General features: G+C 39.4%; 2 protein-coding genes across 2 annotated transcripts in view; one reads left to right on the top strand and one right to left on the bottom strand.

Annotated features, from left to right (window-relative positions):
• Positions 1-19,217, top strand: part of sh3gl3a (SH3-domain GRB2-like 3a) — a 38,906-nt gene extending 19,689 nt beyond the window's left edge. The window contains exons 2-11 of the mRNA XM_008279203.1: positions 3,081-3,149; positions 5,026-5,098; positions 5,210-5,353; positions 8,752-8,885; positions 9,429-9,587; positions 12,396-12,499; positions 12,938-13,062; positions 13,204-13,236; positions 14,098-14,163; positions 14,835-19,217. Coding sequence (XP_008277425.1) covers positions 3,081-3,149; positions 5,026-5,098; positions 5,210-5,353; positions 8,752-8,885; positions 9,429-9,587; positions 12,396-12,499; positions 12,938-13,062; positions 13,204-13,236; positions 14,098-14,163; positions 14,835-15,037 — 1,110 coding nt within the window. The 3' untranslated portion in view covers positions 15,038-19,217. The remainder of the gene's footprint in view (positions 1-3,080; positions 3,150-5,025; positions 5,099-5,209; positions 5,354-8,751; positions 8,886-9,428; positions 9,588-12,395; positions 12,500-12,937; positions 13,063-13,203; positions 13,237-14,097; positions 14,164-14,834) is intronic.
• A 1,242-nt stretch (positions 19,218-20,459) lies between these two features.
• LOC103355414 (gap junction delta-2 protein) lies at positions 20,460-21,662 on the bottom strand. Its single transcript, XM_074465718.1, has 3 exons — positions 21,335-21,662; positions 21,164-21,268; positions 20,460-21,085 (listed from the first exon to the last, which is right to left on the bottom strand). The coding sequence occupies exons 1-3, from the start codon at positions 21,660-21,662 to the stop codon at positions 20,460-20,462; spliced, it is 1,059 nt and encodes a 352-aa protein (XP_074321819.1).
• Positions 21,663-22,232: the final 570 nt, after the last annotated feature.

Genomic DNA, 22,232 nt, shown 5'->3' with positions numbered 1-22,232 from the left:
GAGTTGATAGCTGTGGGACGTGGAGGAGCTTTGTCTCCACTCTTTTGAAGGAGGCCAAACACAACAGGAAGTCTTCCTGTCACCAGAAATCCTCTGCAATGTTCACACACTGTGTACATCTCAGCAATAATCTGTAACCAGCTGCTGTTTGTGAGTAGGAAGGCATTCATAAAGAAGTCAATAGAGGTTTTTAGCCTTTCCTTTTTAATTTAATTGTTTTTTTTTAAAGATTATTTTAATGTGCTTTTTGCCTTTATTGGACAGGACAGTGTAGAGAGACAGAGAAGTGTGGGGAGAAGAACATGCAGCAAATGAGCTGCTGACTGGACTTGAACTGCAGTCACTGTATCGTGGACTATGACCCTTGTACATGGGTCGTCATCTTATCTGGTAGAGCTACCAGGGTGACCTGACCCTTCCCTGTTTTATTTTATCTTTTGTAATGGAAACTTCGCTCATTTGTAAAAGAGGGCCCTTGATTCTCACTGTGTTCTTTCTGAGTCTTAAGTATTGACTGTCACTATAATCAGCTCATTCTTATGAAGGTTGCATTGTCCTTGAAATATCAAAAAACATCCACATTGGGAATCCAAAATAACATACCTATTTTACCTGCTTTTAACCAAGATGTACAATAAGGTGGTAAATATTTTAACCACTAAAAAAAATGTTGGAGATAAAGTTCAAAATTACATTTAAACTGTAAATAATGATGTTGTAATTTTTAAAACAAACAAGCAAACAAACAAACAAAAAACAGCAAAAAGCTATTTTTTGTACCGGTTTTTGTAAGTATTAGTTCTTATTTCTCCTTCACATACACATACACATACATGGAAAAAATTATTAAACAACCTTTGTTTTTTTTCAACTTCTTGTTCATTTTAATGCCTGGTACAACTAAAGGTACATTTGTTTGGACAAATATAATAATACAACAAAAATAGCTCATAAGAGTTTAATTTAAGAGCTGATGTCTAGACATTTTCCTTGTTTTTTTTTTTTTTTTGATAATAACCAAAATCAGTTAAGTTCTTACATCAATAGCTGTGGCATTGTACTGCTAAAAAACAGTGCTTTTAGGTATTCCATGTTTTCTTTTCTGTCTGTGTTAGTCATATGATACACACAGAAGTTAGTACTTGATTGCATAACCATTGTTTCTGATGACTGCAGCCATGCGTCTCAGCACGTTCTCCACCAGCTTCTGACATTGTTCTGCTGTCACAGCAGCCCATTCCTGTTGCACAAATTCAAATAAATGTGCTTTGTTTTTGGGTTTGTGGTTCTCCATTTTGTGTTTTCCACAAGTTTTCAATTGGATTTGATTGAGCAGGCCAAGGCATGGTTTGGATGTTCTAGTTCTCCATTCAGGCTTTAACTGACCAGAACGGCCTTGTTAGTCACTCTGTCCACATAGGATATCCATAGCATTCTCCTCAGGAACCACATTTCTGTTGCCTCTAGGTTCTTTTCAAGATCGGATGTCAGTGTCCATGCCTCACATCCTTATGGATTGACCATATGTAACATTTGAGCAGTCATATCTTTAGTTTCACTGACAGATTCCTATTGACAGAGACTGAACTCTCTTTTTCCTTGATGGTTGTTGTGGATTCTCAACGTGCATGACAGCTTCTCTGCAGATTTGCTAATGACCATTGATGTGGTTTTATCATATTTGATGGACAAACCCATTTCTCAGCTCTTTTCTACAACTGTGTCTTAGTCGTGTTTGTAGTTCTTCTGATGTTGCTATTCAAACTGTATCATCTGCATAACGGAGATTGTTGAAGTTGACACCGCCAACTTTAAAACCAATAATGTCAGCTATCACACAAAGCATAATTTTACCAGAAGTCAGGTGATTGTACACAACCTTGTCTCAATTCTCGCAGAATATGATTTCATGCTGACAACACATTCCTGGGTTGAACAGCAACTTCCTGATTTCAGTATGAATTTCTGACTAATTTTATGTCCTTGCCCTCTACTTCGAGATCTTGAAGAATCTTTAGGCTGTTATAGTAAACATGAAGAAATGGAAAATATGAGTAACGACAATAAGTGGAAAAAAACACCCAGTTTGTTAAAGCTTTTTTTTTTTTAATTACTGTTGCCAAAACAAGACTCTTATGCTGTGTTCACACCAGATTATTTACATTTAAAGTCAATGTGAAGACGCGATTAGACGCGATTAAACGTCTTGCGATGTGAATCACGTGATTAGCCTGGCGCAAACGATGCAAATTGAGCAAGTTATTTGCACAAATGACATGATTCTCGTTGCGTTAAACGCACAAATGACGCAAATTCGTGTTAGACGCACAAGTTGAAAAATCTGATTCATTCAGTTTTTTGCAACTACATCATGAATACTGATTGATTTACTCACCCCACAAGATAAGTAGCCACATTTCGAGCCAAGGCAGATCTCAGTGCTCAGCAGACTGGCTGTCCCTCTCCTCCAGTCCACACACAAAAATGCCACCTCTTCAACTTAGCAAGCTAGCAAGCCGAGGTGCTACCTATCGCAGTGCTAGTGGGATCAACCTCTGCTGGCTCTTCGTTGCTGTGGTCAACATACTCCTGCTGGCGGCTGCTCATCCATGTTATTGTTGTATGTGGCACAGAAAAAATATTTGCTCGGATAGAGTGCCTGTAGTTGGTATCCTGGAGGGATATCCTGGTACCGATCTCCTCCAACAGCTCGTCAAACTGGGTCCGGGTCAGCCGAAAATAGCGCTGGAAACGGCCGTCATCCAGGCACAGCTCCTGGAGAAGGTGGTGGAATTCCCTGAGCTGTGGGTGTCTCTGGAGGATCTGATGAACCCAGACACGGTGAATGACGCGAATCCAGACGCGAATCTCGTGTTAAACATGCAAATGGCACGAATTAGTCACGCGAATGAAGCGAGTGAATTCGGTGCATACATGTGTGAATAGCACAATGAATTCACATCTGGTGTGAACACAGCACTAGACAGGAGCTTTAGGTTAAGATTATATTCTTCTTTTTCCATGTTTTCTGTTGGTAGTTTTCAGTCCTCCATAATTCTTTTGGTGTTCTCTCTCTGCAGCTACTCAGTGAAAAGATCAGTGGAGCAGAGGGGACAAAGCTCGATGAAGACTTCATCGAGATGGAGAGGGTAAGTTCAGCATAGGTCTCACAACCTGTTGCACGACTTTTGGGATTGTATGTCCTCTGCGAATTTTTGGTGCCGTGGAGGTCGTAGAGATCGTAGAGGTAGAGGAAAGGTTGCAAGGGCTCCATCAGGGCCTACATAGTATGTCCATTCATGCATAGACGCTAATTGCAATGTGCGATTGCCGTGGAAATTGTACTCACTTCTTGAATTTGTCTTGCCATCTGTGTACGTGGCATGCACTCACCACTTAGAAAGAGAATGGAACGCACTGCCAAAGTAAGTTACACTTGCCTCACGCTCATGATGATGTACGAACGGCGTACATCAGCTTGGCGTGATTTTCAAAAAAAACAAAACAAAAACAAAAAACAGAGACACTTCGCCAATCAGGTGTGCTGTCTTGTAAATTCTGTTAACATGCTGACAGGGTTTGAGCTTAAGGATGTCCCATCATCCCAGGCTTGTCTCTGTTTAAAGCTGGACAGTCGGTAACTTAACTAACTCTTAGGTGATAACAAGAGGAAACTCAGCTCAGAAATAGTGAAGTCAGAGCAAAAGTGACTCTCGTCTCTAATCTTTTCACATGGATTTGTAGAAAATCATGCTGCTGCTTCAAACTTGAAAATGAACTCTTATTGCAAAGGTTGATTTACTGAAAGCAATACAAAGCTGATTATAATATGGTATATCCATTGTTTGTTTGAAGCACTAATGCAATGTTGCTCGCATCATTACAGGTACAGTTGTTTCTTTTTAAATTGTGTACATTTACATTGTGTATAAGCAACATGAGAGCTATTAGAGTCTGATTGCATCACACTGTTATAGGAGTGTGTGGCCCCTTTAAAGAGATGAGATGCTGTGTGCAGGTTGCTTGACTGGTGTGAGCAAGTGAGTGAGCGTCTGTCTGTTCTCGTTGCGGTGAAAATGATGAGAGCAGGCTTAGCATAGGCATAAGCTGAGTGTTTTTGCCTTCTGACTGCTGTAAAGTAAAGAGAGTTAACCTCGTTCTGGACGCTGAAGCAGCAACGGTTAACAACACTTGACAGCCGATAGTTTTTTTTCCTTATTTTTATTGTCTCTTCAGAGTTTTTTAGTTAGTCTTTCTGAGGCTGATCATTTTACCACCACTATTGAGATATTCAATATATTTAACAATTATTATAACAATATTTAACAAGATATTCTATTCTATTCTATTCTATTCTATTCTATTCTATTCTATTCTATATAACGTCAGTTAGCAAAACATTCAATTCTGTTTATCTCCAGGCAATGATGCAGAGGACAAAGAGACTTATGACTACTTTTTGCACATTATGCTTGAAATTCTGATGACTGTAATGTGCTACCACAGGATTGGACATTTTTGTTGAAAATTCCAATTGATCCACTTAAAATGAAAGAGAAAGCAAATTATTAAATTTATACCCAAACAATTTGATTGATTACTCAGAAAAAAGTATGAAATAATAAGAAGTGAGAACTAAGTAACTAAATAATAAATAGCAAGATGGACTTTTATAATTTAGACTTTTAAATATATTTGAAAATAATTGCATATTTTATGCATATGCTATCATAGTCATTTTTTTTCAAACCCACATGTGATCACTTTGTAATTGTTCTATGAAGTGTCTCAATGGAGTTATGACTGTAAACAACAAAGTGTATCCACTGACAACTTCCACACTGAAGGTTTATCTTGTCTGACATTAAACAGTTAAATAGGTAAAGCTGGACTTTTCAGTCATAACTTAATTCAATTTTTGTTCAGAATGTTATAATATTTAACCATGAGTTCACAAGCTCCTCTGTATGTAGAATGAAAAGATAATGACATGTAACTGCAATCCTTTTGTCTTCCTCCCATCAGAAAATTGAGGTGACCAACAAGTTAGTGTTTGACCTCTTGTCCAAAACAACAGAATACCTCCAGCCTAACCCAGGTAAGAAAAAGTTTAAACCAATTTTAATTAAGGATTGCATGCTGTTTTATCTGTCACAACATCAAACAAGTTGAACCCAGTGTATGGTATATTTTTTGTTGTCCTCTGTAGCCTCTCGAGCCAAACTGAACATGCTGAACACAATGTCTAAGATCCGCGGGCAGGTGAAGACCACTGGCTACCCTCAGACTGAAGGCCTTCTGGGAGACTGCATGCTGCGCTTTGGCCATGAACTGGGACAGGAGTCTGTGTTTGGTACCAACTCTCATATTTTATCAATACTCAAATAGAACCAGAGAGGCATTCACAGATTATTAATAGGTTGTGCATATAGAAGAGGAGTAGAAAACAAGTATGCTATACTGAACAATAACAAGACAACCAAGTGATGTACCAAGTGACAGTGAACCATGTATATTACATAATGATGAACTAGTCCAAACTAACAGCCCAGTTTATTTCTGAATTTTTAAAACAGTGAAACTGAAAGCTCAGGACTGAACAGGACAGTCGCGATCTAACAAAATTTTTACTTTAGCTGATAAACTCTGACTCAGTCATTAGCGAAATCACTTCACAGCTGGAGGATCCACGGTTAATGTCCCAACCCGGGATCTTTTTGTGTGGAGTTTGTATGTTCTCCCTGTGCAGCGTGGGTTCTCACCTGGTATGGAGATAAAACAGGCACAGTATTGTCATTGAAAATAGGATTTGTCATTGAAACAATCTTCACATTTTTTCTTCATGTCTGCTTTCAATGACAATTTTTTTTTGGCAATGATAATTTTTTTTTTTTTTCAACCTTTAAAGTTCTGTAGTCAGTGACCAATGACAACTTTCTGTCTCTCTGTTGGCATGGAGGGGATGAGTCTGAGGGGAGGGACAATGAGTGCATGATTTACATATTTGTACATCAAGGAGCATCGACCATGTGATCATGTGGGGGGGAGGGTTACTTGATTGACAGTCGGCTCTGGAATGATTGACAGGTCGTAGGAAAGAGGCAGCCTTGACTCTTATTCACCGTAAACTCACGTCTCCTCCTCGTTTGAATTTAATTCTGATATAATTAACTGTTATTTATCCGTGGAGTAGCAGCACATTTTCCACAAACAGTTTTACTGCCCGCTGGCTTGTTTTAGCCAGTTTTTCAGTCACCATAATTCATTTATTAATTTACACAAACACAATTGCAGTTTTCAAACAACTCCATCATCCTTCCCATTGATACTATGTTGTTTCTTTGTGCAACAAAGCATTGACGAATATTCAGGTTTTGAAATTACAACAGAAATTACAGCCAATGTTTGCATTGTCTCCAATGTAGGGAAGACATTACATCCCCGTTTGTATTAAAAAAAAAAACAAACAAAAAAAAAACCCAAGTAAACAGAAGATAATGGAATTATTTTTCATTACAGTTTTTCAAAAGTTGTGATGAAAAAATAAGCCCAAGCACCTGTGCGTAAGTAGGCAGTGGCGATCCTAGACTCTGGGGGACCACAGGCAAAGTGGCAACTGGGGTTCCTTGTTTGGATAGGCTACTGTATGTGCCCATTCAGTGAATGAAACAATGATATTTATTTAAATGAATCGATAAGATTTTTTTTTCATAACTAAATTGTGCTCTCCACAATTATGAAAAGATATCTTACCTGCCAACATTTTATGATGAGATACATGTATGTAAATGTAAAACATTGTACATATCAAAATATTTACATTCAATTTCATATTATGAGATTTTTTTTTCTCTATATAAGGTCTAATAGAAAAGTATTCACAAGTGTGTAAAGATACAGCATTTATGAATAGTCCTTATAATAAACAAGTTAGGAGGTGGTGTACCAGGTCAACATGAACGGTAAAAAGTGCATGGCTGCAAACTGTGTGAACCACATGGGCAAGTATACACCATAGCTCACCTTTCAATAATTGTAAAGTATCTTTCAACATGTCCATGCCTGATGAAACCATGTACTCAACATCTTGCAAAAAAAATACCACTGTCTTTTACTCTAAAATGCAGCATACATGCAGTTTGTGGAGAGGTATAGGGTACGTTGGGTGTCGCCAGTGTTTCCATGTGCCTCTTGGCCCTTGCAGTCTGGCCATGTGTTCACTAATGCAATTTTGCACAAAAACAACTCAAAAACATAGGCTGTAAAAAGGTAAGTCAGTTGTCTCAGACGTTGTCATCTGACCTGATGCACCCTGGAAACATTTTTGGCATTGCAGCAGCACAATGAAACACTTCACAACTGACAGCTAGCGAGTGTGGGAATCATATTAGGCTAAATTTGATCAGCTTTATTGTCAATACACAGAGTACAAGTACTAAGATGTCAAAATGCAGTGTCGCGCCTAACTAGCAGTGCAAATGCAGCAGTGAAGTGCATATTTACAGTATTGTTCATACAGTATGTTACAGTATAAACACAAATAACTATGGAGAGAGCACTATGAACACACTGATGTATAGTTGTGGATAAAACATTAAAAAATAATCTAGCTGGATAAACATTATAAATAGTATATAAAAGAGGACCCTTTTATCATTTGGAATGTGGTGATGAAGCAGCAGCTGATAGAGGCCCCACAGACAGCTGCAATAACTAATATATTAATAATGCAATGATAGGTCACAGCTGTAAATGATTATAATTGTGTTTGGTTTTTATCTTTTAAATTGGGGATGTGCTAATGGATTATTTGGGTCCAACAGCAAACACAAACACAGTATAATAACATTGGCCTTTATATTTATCCATCCATCCATGATCTTTCCACCACTTCATCCTCTGTAGGGTTGTGGGTGGGCTGAATCCTATCCCAGCTGACTTAGGGTGAAGGCAGGGTACAGTCTAGACAGGTTGCCAGTCTATCGCTGGTCACATAGACAAGCACACTCACATTCACACCTATGGGAAATTTAGAGTCACCAATTAACCTCTGCGTGTCTTTGGACTGTTAGAGAAACGCCTAAGAGATGTGTAGAAGTTCTTTTTAAAGTCCCCCATTGCTGCTAAATGATACTTATTAAGTCCAGTATTGACAAAAGTTTTGGTTGTCTGCATAGTAAAATGTGTGACAGCAGATCTCAAAGTTCTGAAACGTAACAAGTGAAAATTTTAGCTCTAATCATTGTGAATAAAGAATTAGATATTTCTATTATAAACCAATTTATTTGAAATTATAATTTTAGACATTGTCATATACACATTGCAAGTCTTCAGTTGAAGGCGGCATGGTGAGTGGCTGTTAGCACTGTTGCCTCATAGCTAGAACATCCTGGGTTCGGATCTCAGCCTGGGGTCTTTCTGTGTGGAGTTTGTACTTCCTGTGCCTTTGTGGGTTCTCACCAGGTGCTCCGGCTTCCTCCCACAGTCCAAAGACATGCTGAGGTTAATTGGTGATTCCTCATTGTCCGTAGGTGTGAATGTGAGTGTGCTTGGTTGTCTGTCTCTCTGTGTTGCCCTGCGATAGACTTGCCACCTGTCTAGGTTGTACCCTGCCTTCACCCTAAGTCAGCCCCACCCCCCGTGACCCTACAGAGGATAAAACAGTGTATACATAATGGATGATGTCTTCTGTTGATTTCTGTTTGTATACAGTTGAAAAGTTTACTGAAAATGTGTGGTTTATCTCTACAGGCTCTGCTCTGGTGGATATGGGTGAGGCCATGAGGCAGATGGCAGATGTGAAGGACTCCCTGGACATAAATGTCAAACAGAACTATATTGACCCCCTACAGAATCTACAGGACAAGGACCTCAAGGAGATCACGGTACATTACTGTCATCTTTACCCTGCAATGAAACTTACACAAGGTGAAACACAAATGGTCCATGCATTTATAGTTTTATGACAGATACAGGGTAGACAAACTATGAGAGACTGTGGATTTTGGTCTTTAGCTTAAAACTTTGCAAGTTCAATGAAGATTGACAGCATTCACAACACAGGGGAAATGTGTGAGAGATTTTTGCAACACTGTATGATATCTAATAGGTGTAAGGGTGCATCATCAGTTAATTTGATTCACCTATTATTACAACAATAATAATAAACATTCTATGTATATTCTCTTATAGTTATAATTAGTGTCAATTTCAGACGTGTAGACAATAGACAAACAGCGATGCTCCATTTCATGTAATCAAACTTGTACACAACAATCATACATTTGATCAAAAAGAATGAGTAAACAGTTTTTAAGATAAGGTTTCAGAATATGTAAAAAATCACATTTTACAATCACAAAATTAAACATGATCTGTATTTCCTTGCATGCTACACACTATTGATATGTTGCTGTTTTTGTTTGCAGCACCACCTGAAGAAGCTGGAGGGCCGCAGATTAGACTTCGACTATAAGAAGAAGCGTCAAGGGAAAATCCCAGATGAGGAGATTCGTCAGGCCGTGGAGAAGTTTGATGAAAGCAAAGAGCTGGCTGAGAGGAGCATGTTCAACTTCCTGGAGAATGATGTAAGAGAGGATAATGGATTACCAGGGCTTATTGAACCCAAGAAAGCTGTATATAAAGATATGTTTATAAAATTAAGTGACATTACAGAAATAATGAATTTTCTCCACCTGTAAGGCCACAGAAGTTAATGCTCAGTGCAGCTGTAAAATGTGCGTAGTAGAGCACAATGCATGCAGGATGTGCTAATACAGGCAATGTAAACAATGTGTGAAATAATGTGACTGGATAGCTGAATGTAGTTACACAGGTAAACCAGATTATCTACTACTTGGTATACTTAAATTTTATACACACATTCATTGTTACTGTAACGAAAGTGTCTTTCCTAGTGTTTACTTAACAGTCTATAGCAAATAGTCCATATGTCCTAATGAGATTTAAGATAGTTGCTCCTTTCTGCATTAGGTTTTTTGCATATAAAACTTAATAATATATGATATTCAGCTATACACTTGAAACCTACACAGAAAATTGGCTTTGCTGTCAGCAACATCTCACTCTTTCCAAGGAGGTGCAGTTTGTTAATACAGGCCCTGATTACCTGATGCTATGCCAGCATAACACACTCTTTCGTGTTAACTCTGGTGCAACCAGAAGAAAAGCTTTCACATATTGCTACATTTGTAGAGTTCTGTATTAAAAGTGAGATACTACACTTTTTTCCTCTCTAACGAGAGCTCCAGACTAACTTTTCCACGGGTAGCACTGGTGCGACCAACTTTCTTGGTTAGTTGCACCAGAAGTCAGTTTGATTGCCCCATCCCCACTCCCTTTTTTGATCCAGCATTGCTATTACTATTAATCCACCAAGCATGCTGATGAATAGTTTTTTTTGAATAACCTAGTTATGCAGCATTGTTTTTCAGTGATGCGCGTTGTGATATTTGTAAATACATACACACACACACACACACACACACACACACACACACACACACACACACACACACACACACATATACATATATATACACATACACACACACATTTTGTCAACAGTTCTCTTCTGATATCATTTGTAAACTGGGCACAGTTTATGAGTGACATACTTGCTGAACATGCTTATTGATAGATACAACAATTTGATACAACGAAGAAGGAGAGGCTGCAGAGCTGGAGTGAAGCAAAGACTGCAGAAGACACAGTATAAACTATGTGTACCGTCCATCGTTATGGGGAACGTAAGCTCTCTCCCCAACAAGATGGAAGAGCTATGGACGAAAACCCGACTGCAGAGGGACTACCGGCAATGCAGTCTTGTGTTTCACGGAGAAAAGAAAGAAAGAACTTTCTCCTGACTCTCACGTTACCCTGGATGACTTTCAGCTCCTACTGGCGGACAGAAACGCTACGGGGAGTGGTAAGAAGAAGGAAGGGGGAATTTTGCTTCATTTGTGAATGAGAGATGGTGCCACTTGGGACATACCTGTGTCAAGAAGCAACTTTGCACCAAAGACAATTGGGGGTGAGTAAAACAAGGACAACTCCACTCCACCTGCAAAGTGATGGACTAGTGGTCTTATCGGTCTGCTGTTTAGGAGTCCAGCCAGTGCATGCCTGCTGCTCTCATGTTTGGGAGAGAGCTCCGGACACCAATGGACTTGGTGTTCAGTGCCCCACTAGAACTGGGGATCACTGGGGGGGGAAAGAGATGAACTACTTTCACAGACTGAGGGAGCAGCTGCATGTGGTGCATGACTACACTCGCCAGGCCCAAGCTAACTCAGGTGTCCGGTAGAAGAGGGCCTATGACACCTGTTGCAAAAGGCGGGCCGTCATGCCAGAAGAAAAGGTGTGGGTGTACTGTCCTGCTTGCAAAAATGGGATTTCCTTCAAGCTTCACAGAACAGGTAGGAGCCCAGCAAAGTGGCGGGCTTCTTGTATGAAGTGCAGATGCCGGTGCTGCACCAGGACAGACACGTACCGCCCCCTCGCCCCACCTGCCGCTGGTGAGGGGGGTAATGGCAGCACCCCATGCCCCAACCAATGCGACTTTCCACCTGGCACAGCTCTTACCAGTCTTGAACAGTCTGTTCACCAGCGGCGGCAGCCTGAACACTTGAGGGACTTTGTGTTGAGTGATGGGGTTGCCGAGGACAACTGACCCCTCAGGTGGGGGCTATGTCGTGATTGCGGAGCCCGTCACTAGGACTAATCTGTTGTGCTCCAATGCACCAAGGGAGTTCAGGGTGTTGGGGTTATAAATGTTATTGTGGTTATTATTATGGTAACAATGTTGTTAGTGCTCTATTGAGCTTTTGCGCTTGTTGTGGTTTTGTTATGTTGTCAGTACCGTCAATGAGAAGTGTAGCATGTTTGATGTCTTCAGGCCACTGTGTCTCTGTTGTGTTTTTCCTGCGATCAAGTAAAAGCATGTTCTCGGAGAAGTGTGCATAAAAGACAAAAGCTTTCGCCCTACGTCATTCTACCACCCAGATCGCCACAATACACTCACACAAACGCGACCACATGAAATTTTAACTTGCACACCCTCAAGAAAATGGTTGTATATGCGACCATTTTAGTACAACATATTATTTCACAGTGTCAGGTGTTCATATTAAACATGGTCAGAGTTTCAAGTAATGAGGTAACATATGTCAAAAGTTATTCCTGTGAAAGTGCAAACCACTGTTTCATTCTAGTGGATGACTCAGAATGAAAACTATAAACTTGAAATGAGCATAATATGTTCCCTTGAATGTTTTCTGCTGATTTCAAAGTAGTTCAGTCACTTTGCATGGGGAAAATCAATGTATGTGTTTGTGACAACCTGTGTGTTCACACATCTGTGGTGTGGCCAACAGGTGGAGCAAGTGAGCCAGCTCTCAGCACTGATCGAGGCAGCTTTAGAGTACCACCGGCAGTCAAGTGAAATCCTGGAGGAGCTCAGCGGAAAGCTGCAGAGGAGGTAAGGAAGTTGCTCTGCTGTAGTTGAGGCAACACTCGACTTTCTTGTCAGTAATTACTTTACAGCATTCATTGTCTGTAGGACAATCTAAGTATCCATTGGTGGTTGTTTAGAATCAGAAAAACTTTATTAATGTGTGTAGGGCAGTTGCTTTGTAGCAGTTGTTCAAGACTGTGGAACTTTTACATTGTAAGGAATAAAAGAAATACTGCATAGTTCCCTGTAGTAACACTTTGATTTTGAGAAAGGGATGTCTAAATGGAGTAAAGTCCAGATTATTATAATTTTTTTTTTTTTTTAAGAATTTCTTAACCACCATGAACCACTGGAGAACCCTCAATTCACACTGTCCAAAACATAATTGAAATACAAGTGAAACAGTCGTGATTTTATGAACAACTGGATTATAGTTTTTGCTTGACTCTGTACTCATCATAGGATATCCACAGCCAACACCCGGTCAAAGAGAGAGTTCAAACCAAAGTCCATCCGGAGAAGCATAGAAATGCTGGACAACAGCCAGAACAATGGGCTGTCCTACAGCCCCTCACTCAAATCCACCGGTACAACTGTCTCATATTTGTCTTTATTAAATCACTGCTTTTGTTTTTTCTTGTATGTGACTTTATCCATCAACTCCATCAGTCATCCATTGTTTGGTTTGAATTCGAGTGTTTTTTTTTTTCTGTTTTTCTGTTGTCCAGATATCCAGATCACAAACACATTCAATGGGAAAAGTAAGTATTCATTTATACAATGTTTAGGTTTAAGGCTGTCATTCTTTTGGTAGTTTGGTCCCCCTCCACTTTGCATTAATATGTCTCATATCCAGATGTATGGTAATGTTGCGGAATCACATTAAAATGAAGTGACTGTGTTGCCATTCTATCACCAAATGCAGATTTTGTAGGACATTGATTAAGAGTATTTCAGTTATTGAGTACTGAAAGTAGTAATTTCTCCTGTTCCCCATCCTCCAGTATCCTAACCAACCCTTTCTGTGTTGCTATGTGAGGTGCTTGTATGCTTTTAAATGATCATAACCAGTTAGTGAGCTTACAGCAAACTCGTGCTATAATCATTCTTTAGGTCAAGATTTCAGTGTGCACATTTGTGGAAACCTATAATATGTTACCACAGTTTTGGTTTGATTTTGAAATTTAAAAGTTGTTATTTCTTCAAAGACAATTAAAATTATACGATTGACAATTACTTGTAGCTCTCATTATGTTTCCTGTGTACAATTTTTAAGATTTAGACAATATTGATGGGCCCATTTGTCCCCTTTGCACTCAATCCTGGCTTAAGAACTGTTAATATGATGTAAGCTGTGTCACTGGAGGCACTTTGTTGGAATGTTAGAGTGAGGGAAGAGGGCAGCCAATACATTTTTTGGCCAATGTTGATGACCCTCTGTAAAACATGTTGGCACCCTTTACTGGGTGCAGCCTGACTCTACTTGCGTGCATGCAGTATTGACTGTTCCACTGCAGATTCCAAGGACACCTTTAGGCTGATTCTTTTATCATATACTCATTGTGTGCATTGTTTTGTCTTCTGCTCAACACCATCTCCAATTGTGTTTGCATCTCACTCAGCTGATCATATAACCTCTGTCCCAATGTCATGGCCTGAGAGCCCCACTGCCAATGGCAATATTCACCGTGAGTAACACAAACTGAACATTCACATCTTAGTACAACAGTCCTTTAGATTTATTGATAACATTAACTAATGACAAGTTGGATTCTTAATCAGTCTTGCCACTATCTGGCAAAAACACAACTGATTTCAACTCATCAACTGGGAGTCGCTGGGTTTTGAACCGTCAGTTAGATCAAATATGCAATTTAAAATGAGTTTGAAATTCAATTGGGAGGTTGTAAAATGTAGATTGACTCCACCTAAACTTATCATCATGAAAACACCATTTCCTCGAGCTTTTAATTCAATCTCAAAGTCTGCACTGGCAGATGGCATTTGCTCAGCTGTCATGGAGGTGGCTCAATATTAGTGCTGAATATTGACAAATGAGCAAACTTCATTCACTAAACTTTCTCTTAGCACCATGGACATACAACCACATCCCACTGTCCTCATTAGCAGCTACAATTAGCTTTTTTTGTAGGAACCAAAGCAATATTTGGCTCTTTAAACACATTTTTGTGATCAAGCATTTAATAACGACATTAATTTAGAGATTCCTCAATATTTCACGGAGTTGCAGCCTTGTTTTCCATACACTACAGTAACAGATCAGGTCGGAAAAAAAGCCATAACTCTTTAGAAATTTGTCAATTAAACAATTACTCACTCTTTCTGTGTTTAACTGCAGAGTCTGAGGTGTTGGACCAGCCATGCTGTCGCTCCCTCTATGACTTTGAGCCAGAAAACGAGGGAGAGCTGGGCTTCAAGGAGGGCGATATTATCATCCTTACCAACCAAATAGATGAAAACTGGTATGAGGGCATGATCAACGGTGAGTCTGGCTTCTTTCCTATCAACTACGTGAAGGTCATTGTTCCCCTGCCTCAATGAAGACCAGCACCTCGAGCGCTCCTCAGACTCCGTCCTGCCTCATCACACTTGGCCTCTGTACTCAGCTCAACTGGGATGTAAAAATGCACAGATCCTGATCAGCCTGTAGCTGAAAATAACTTTCGTGTTCTTGTTGTTCCAAGCTGACTTAAGATCAGATGTCGCTGAGTACATTGTTTTTCCTATTGACATTTATGAATCTAAAGCCAACAGAAGCCCAAGCCATTAACTGGGACACTCTGCCTAGTCGGACCACCAGTGTCCTTTGGGTCTGACCAAGGTGAAAATGTCAAGCAGTCGTCAAACTCTGTGTTCCATCTTGTCAGTCCATCACATTAGGTTGCTTCCAGTGTATCCTTATAAGTTTATCTCTTTGAGCTGTCTGTCTTTTCCCTCCCAAAACCTCACCCACACTGAGGCTCCTTAACATTGCTTTAAGTGCACCACCAGATAATGATGACTGCTATGTGAGACTATACAGTTATTTCATTCAATTATTGTCACACTGTTTGCATTATAGGCACATTCAAAACATTTCAAGGTATTTGGCTAATTGTATCAGAATTTCCCTAAAATTTTATCTTGAAATGTCATTGACCTTTTTTTTTACTGCGCTGACCACATGCTAGCTCACTAACAGGTTAAATGAGTGATTGATGTTTAAAGGGTTGATTCACCCAAATTTAAGTTTAAATTTTGAGCTATTAGTCTGTGAGGACTTTTCCGTTACCCAAATATAATGGAGGTGAATGGAATGCCACTTCTGCTGCTTGGAGTATCAAACTGACAAAACAAATTTCACAGCTCTGTAAGAATGGGACTTATTTTTAATTTGAGAGAACTAACCTTTTTTTTTTTTTTTAAAAAGAGAGAGAATCAGCAAGATTATTGCCAGCTTGTCTATTTAAAACAAGTGCAATTTTATGTTGTGTTGCTTTTAATATTTTAAAAACATTTCATGTTCTGTATCATTGTCCAAATACAAGCCTTGATTCTCAGCATCTGTGATGCCAAAGTTCAAATCAAGCCCAGTTTATTTTAACTTAGTTTGACCATCATTTCTGTCCATAATTATAACATTGTACTAAGATGAGGAACACGGTGACATTGTTTTAAAGACGTTAGATGGGTAAAGAAACACCAGCAGTCAGACAACTGTACCAGTTTTATTAGTGTTTTTAGGGCATGATGGAGATCAAAACAGTGCTAAATGGATCTGATAACCAGGTGTATGACTCTAAATAATTGTAAGTGTTGCTCAGCAAAAGTTTTCACAGAAACATTCCTTTGTTGTTTTTTTTAGATATGTTTTATTATTTTGTAAACATTTCAGCAACAGTTCTTGGGCACTTAATGTCACCAGTGCGTGAAAGCCTAACATTCCACTGGGACCATAGTGGATGTATGTGACTCTGATGCCAATCTTGTGTTGTAGCTCAGTACTTTTCTGTTGATGTCTTTCTTTCATTCTAAATGTCGCCTGTTTGCCTGCTGTGGCCTCATTTTTACAACTGTGAGGAACTGAAGTCAACTCTACTGCTCTGAATGTCCCTCTCTCTGTTTACATGCTCTAACCTATTGTGATGTTGTATAACAATCTGGATGGATGCCTTGTCACACTGCAACCATGTGAAAGTGATGTTTTAATTTTGTCCATATTGCACTGACGATTTGAGAATGTACCTCCCACATACATTTATGGGTATGCACCTTTTTTCTGTCACTGTTTTGCTTTCCCTCTTCTTTAGCATTGCACTCTGTGTTATTCACAACAGGATTAAAGTCACTATCATATCAAATACATTTGTGAGGTCAAAATGGTAGATACCAAATTTATACAACCACATATCTTGTTTGTACTGTACTATAATGAATCCATTATCTCAATTATTGTAATGCAGATCAAAAAACATGGTTGTATCACATCTTAAATTCAAAGTACAGTGAGTCTGTAGACGTGGACTATTCTGTGATCTTGTGAAACTCGTACAGCTCTCCTATTAGCTATTCAAAAGCAGCAGAATAAGTGAAAGCTTGCAAATGTGTGCAATGCTGATGAACCTTTTAATTTAAATAGTAGCACAATAACTAGCAGCCATCCCTTCAGAGTCAATTAAATGTCATCAGATAAGAAGATGTAAAAAAATGAGGAATTAAACTAAATTGTGAGAAGCAAAGAGAGAAGCTAAGGTCTATTTACCTCAGTTGAAAACCACGACCACTGGCTTTTATTTACATTTTTGTTTCTAATGTCACCTGTTTTATGAATGGATTTTATTATGTTTTAGTCAGAAACCTCTCTGTTGCCTCATCTGCTGCAGTTTTCACTGTCTGTTGCAAACTCCACTTTCTTCACATGGAGCAATTGTCGAGATGCATTTAGGATTATCTTAAACAACAGCAAAGTCGTGCCACACTCACAGCTCTACTGTTCAAGTTTCTCTCTTCTAATAGAAATACAGATGTTTTTTTATTAGAAGTTTTGCCTCTTAGCAGTGCCATGGAGCCATTTTACTACGTTGATTGCTGACAAGTAAATGCAAATGAAAAATATTTGACATGGCTACAGGATAAATTCAGTGCGTTTTGGTGAGTAATTGAATTGCTTCAGTTTACGATTTCAAACACGTCAACAGACATGACTGGAGACTAAGAACTGTGTCATCTGTTTGAAAATGTGTTTGCATAAGTTTACATACAAAAGAAAGATTAATATGTCAACATTTCAGCAAGAAACATGAATTCACAGAGGTTCACTACAGGTGGTGGACAGAAACTAAGGTTTTTACTTTAGACTGGTTCTGAGACAGATTCTGGGTCAATTTGGATCAGTTCAGATCTATAATGTGTTTGGTTACCAACTGGAAAGCGTTTTTTAAAATTTGCTACCGCTCTGATTCACACCCTCACTTCCTTCCCTTTCAGTAGCAACAGCAATTGAGGTAATGGGTACTGTTGTATTTACAGCTGTCCACCATACCAAAGTGATGGACAAAACATGATTTCTCAGGAACAAAACTGAAACAATGACCACATTTGCCACAATGTAAACCAATAAGATTGTTCCATCCTGTGTTTCTGTGTTGAGGATATTGTTTTTTTATTTGTTTGTTGTTGTTGTTTTTTTTTTTTACTGAAATGAGAAGACAAGAAAAAAAAAATTTTCATTGCAAAGTGGGGAGTTTGGCATGATTGAATAAACCACATGACCCCATCTTAATGTTCTGCTGCCTTTTTTTTAGTGATCAGACCCAGATATTAGACAACTGTTAAGAATTTACACGACTTAATGATTCTCATTTCACAAACAGCTTTTCCCTCCAGACTTATGTGCATTTGCTTGCTATAGTTTTATTCTTAAAGACTTACTAATAATGTGAATAGACATAGCTCCAGACCTAAAGTTAGGTTTGGATGTTTGTCTCAGTATGTACTCTATTCCTAATTTATGTTATTTATTCATTTTTGACCATATGTATACTGAGTTTTCTTTATGTACAATAGAAAGACAGTGAAGAAAATATATTTGATACTTACTGTTAGCTTGCAACTTCGTAGATGTTCAAGATGTTACATGATGATTTGTTTTTTAAATAAAGATTGTGATCATGAATTTTCTGGATACTGGGGAGCACGTAGCACTTTGTGCTATCTGCAGTATAGTCACAGAACCTTACAGAAAAGAATGTCCTTGAGAAGGTTTATTCCTGCATTAAGTCTCCAGACAACAACAGGGGAAGATTTTATTTTTTTTCAGAATATTTGATTTAACCACATATTAATATACCAAAACAACTATATGTTGTTATATCAACTATTTCCAATGTGACTGGTTTTGTAGACTGAACACAAGATAAGCCTATTTCAAATTATTCTTATTATTATTATTGTTATTATCATCATTATGATCAGTTCGCCCCACAGTATGAACGACTGATTCTTTGATACACTAAATTAGGAGCGCTCTCTCAACAATGTACCTCTGTTTGCCTTTGCAGTTTCTCTTCAGTATTCATTTTACAGCCTACTTCTAGACAAAGGAAAGTGGTTGTGCTGTTCTGTGTTTTATTTTTACAGTAGCATAATTTATGCAAAAGGTGTTTTATAGACATGTTGTAAATGAATATATGAATAAATATATTGCGTAAATAAAAAAAAACAAGCAAATATTTAATCAAAATTCACGTGTGTTTTCTTTGTATGCATCTTGATCTGTAATCTATTTGTCAAAATATACATAGACATTGCTGTCCACCTGCTTTTGTGTACTTTGGTCATGTGAGTGTTTTTAGGCCCCTTGGTTCCAGTTACAGGAAAGCTTAATGTTACAGCACACAGTTGTGTCTAGTCAATAGTGTGCCTCTGATTTTGTGTGACTCTCTATTTGTTCCTTTCCTTCACCTTGACAATACCCCCCTCTGAGACAGACCTCCTCACCGCTATACCCAGCGTCACTGTTACACTTAACTTATGCTCTTTTGTCTAAATAGGAGCAAATTTCTGCCGGATGTAAATCTGCTGGAAATAACAAAAGCAAGAAGAGTGAAGGCTACTATGGCAACGAAATATGTGGCATTTAGCAATGACAAATTCAAATACAACATCTAATATAACATCTAAGGAATTTTGGCCATTTGGCACTTTAAGTTAATGGTTCCCAAATTGGTCTCCACAAGGGGTTATAATAATTTTAATCTAATTGGTCTCAAAGTTATTGCTGCTGTAGGAAACAAGAACAAAAATGATTTATTGAACTTCTCTCTAATTGTGATATACATGGTTTTGTATAAAGGTGGGTTGGAAAAAATGATCAGTCCTCTCATCAGTCAAAGATCTCAAAAGGGAATATTTATACCCTGTCTCTATGCTCACTGACTCACATTTAAAACATTGATGTAGGTTTCCTTCTAGTCGAGATCAATCAGACAAATCTACATGTGATATTGCTGCTATTTCACTGATGTTTTTGCTTAAATGGTCCTGGACTTGAACGTTAAATATGTTTAAATATGTTTTACTTTTGTTATCGATTAAAGAAGACTATGTGGTCTAATTTTGGTATGGGCTTCTTTTCAATAGTTTTCTCACAGTGCTTACTTATACTAATTTTTCGGTGTGACAAAAATTGAATATTGACATTGGTAATACTGGTTATCGCCGTTGTCATAAATCTTAATATCGGATACCGGTATCAGCCTGAAATTTTAATATCGTGCATTACTAGTAAAAATTTATTTTGTTTTAGTTATAAATACTAGTTTGTTTGATTGTTCCAGCAAAAGTGGCTCCTGAGCAAAACAAGCTGAGTATCTCTGATGAGGAGATAACTAAGGTTTTCTTTCTTCTTCTTTTTTAAATTCCAGTAAAGAATCCATGGGTAAAGATAAATAAAGGCAGTAATACGTGTCTCCATAGTTTTGCACTATATCCAGACCTCAGCACTCCTCTGCTTGGACACTCTGATCTCCCTTTTACTCTTTAAAGGAAGCCTCTGTCCTTTATAGGAGTCCTCTGTCTTTGGTTGCTCCAGTCTTGTCTCTTTGACCTTCTCAGACTCCTTTATCCTGCCACAGTTCACCGCGCAGGTCCAGTCAGGCTGGTGACCCACAACCAGGTTCACAGTTGGCAGAGAAGTGGTGCTAGTCACTTCTCTGAAGCCTAAAGTTGTGAGAGACAGGCTGTCTGCAGGGAATGATTCATAAACTCCCCTCATCCCTGGACAGCCTCCCCAGGATGTCCTCTCCCTCAGCCTCACTGCCTGATGGATCTTCTTCCAGCCCAGGTGGTTGAGCTCCAGCAGGTTGAGCAGGATGCAGAAAACTCCCACACAAAACATGAAGAGCAGGAAGATGGTTTTCTCAGTGGGTCTGGAGATGTAGCAGTCCACTGACTGGGTGCAGGGGGTTGAGGTACAAAGGAAATGAACAGGCACCTGGAAGCCAAAAAGTTTCCACTGGGCCAGGACAAATCCCACCTCCAGGATAGCTCGTAAACACACATGGAAGACATAGCATTTGGACAAAACTCCTCCAGAGACCACGTGAGCCTCTGCGGTCCTCTCCCTATAGGTGCAAGCTTGAACCTGGCTCAAGGACACTATGTTGTTAGGGTATCCCTTCTGGATGCTCTGAGAGGTGATGCCATCAAGCACATCTGCAAGGCTGTGACCGAGATGCTTATGGGAGTGGATGGAGCAGCTGTCTGCATCACAGCTCCAGTCATATGCCTCCTGTCCACCATCTGGTCCTACATCTGGGTCTCCCTGTCCTGCGATGTCCCCAGGTCCTTGTCTTAGTCTCAATGTGGTGTTGTGGGGCAGCTTGGACAGGTTGTGCCAGGTGTAAATGATGAAACACAGCGATGGTGTAGAGACGCTGATGATGTGGAAGACCCAGAAGCGAGGTTGTGAGATGGGTGCAAACGCATCATAGCAGACGTTGGAGCATCCTGGCTGCAGTGTGTTGCATACAAACATTTCCTGCTCGTCAGTGTACACGTCTTCAGTAGCCACAGCAACAATTAACAGACGGAAAATTACCATGACAGTGAGCCACAGACGCCCGATCATGGTGGAGTGCTGGTGAACAGCGTCCAGGAGACGTTTGAGCAAAGTCCACTCCGTCATGGTGGCCTCTGGCTGTCGGCTGCCTCGAGAAGGGATGAGCTGCCTGGAATAAAGAGCTCTGCTGTGGACTGATCCACCTCTGCTCCTCCTGAACTCCTACCCTACTTGACTTGCTGAAACCTAAAGCCACTCTGCCTGATCTTAGCTACACTTGCCCACCTAGACTACCTTCTGCTCCTGAGTTGTTTTTTTAATTCTAGAAACTTTTATTTGTCAATTTTCCAAAAGGTCCTCGAGTGTAAGAGTATCTGCCCTCCCTAACTGAAGCCTGCTATAGGTCTCCTCTGTGCCTGAATGTTCACTAGTCCTGCTTGGCTGCCTTGAGAACACTGGAGCCATTGTAAGAGAGAGCCACCCATCTTTCATAGATAAGGGTGTCCACTTGACATGAATCACTTGGCACGGTCTGTTCTCTCTCTTGCCCTTAGGATCCATTTTAAAACCAAGAGACATCACTCTTCCTGTACTGAAGGACCTGCTGATAGTGCAGACTGATAGAGCATTTTTCACAGATTAGTCCTCTGAAAGCTAATGGACTCTGCCTTTAATGGATTGCCACATTTAAATGAC

This window comes from Stegastes partitus, unplaced genomic scaffold (assembly GCF_000690725.1).
Source record: "Stegastes partitus isolate 25-593 unplaced genomic scaffold, Stegastes_partitus-1.0.2 Scaffold147, whole genome shotgun sequence".
Taxonomy (NCBI): domain Eukaryota; kingdom Metazoa; phylum Chordata; class Actinopteri; family Pomacentridae; genus Stegastes; species Stegastes partitus.
Note: the sequence above shows the minus strand (reverse complement) of the source record. Positions and strands in the feature narration are given on the sequence as shown.

Coding starts and splice junctions, on each gene's coding strand:
- LOC103355414 (XM_074465718.1), bottom strand. CDS start 21,662: ATGACGGAGTGGACTTTGCTCAAACGTCTCCTGGACGCTGTTCACCAG. Junction 21,269..21,334: donor GCCCCACAACACCACATTGA/GACTAAGACAAG, acceptor CAGATGGTGGAC/AGGAGGCATATGACTGGAGC. Junction 21,086..21,163: donor TGATGGCATCACCTCTCAGA/GCATCCAGAAGG, acceptor AGAGGACCGCAG/AGGCTCACGTGGTCTCTGGA.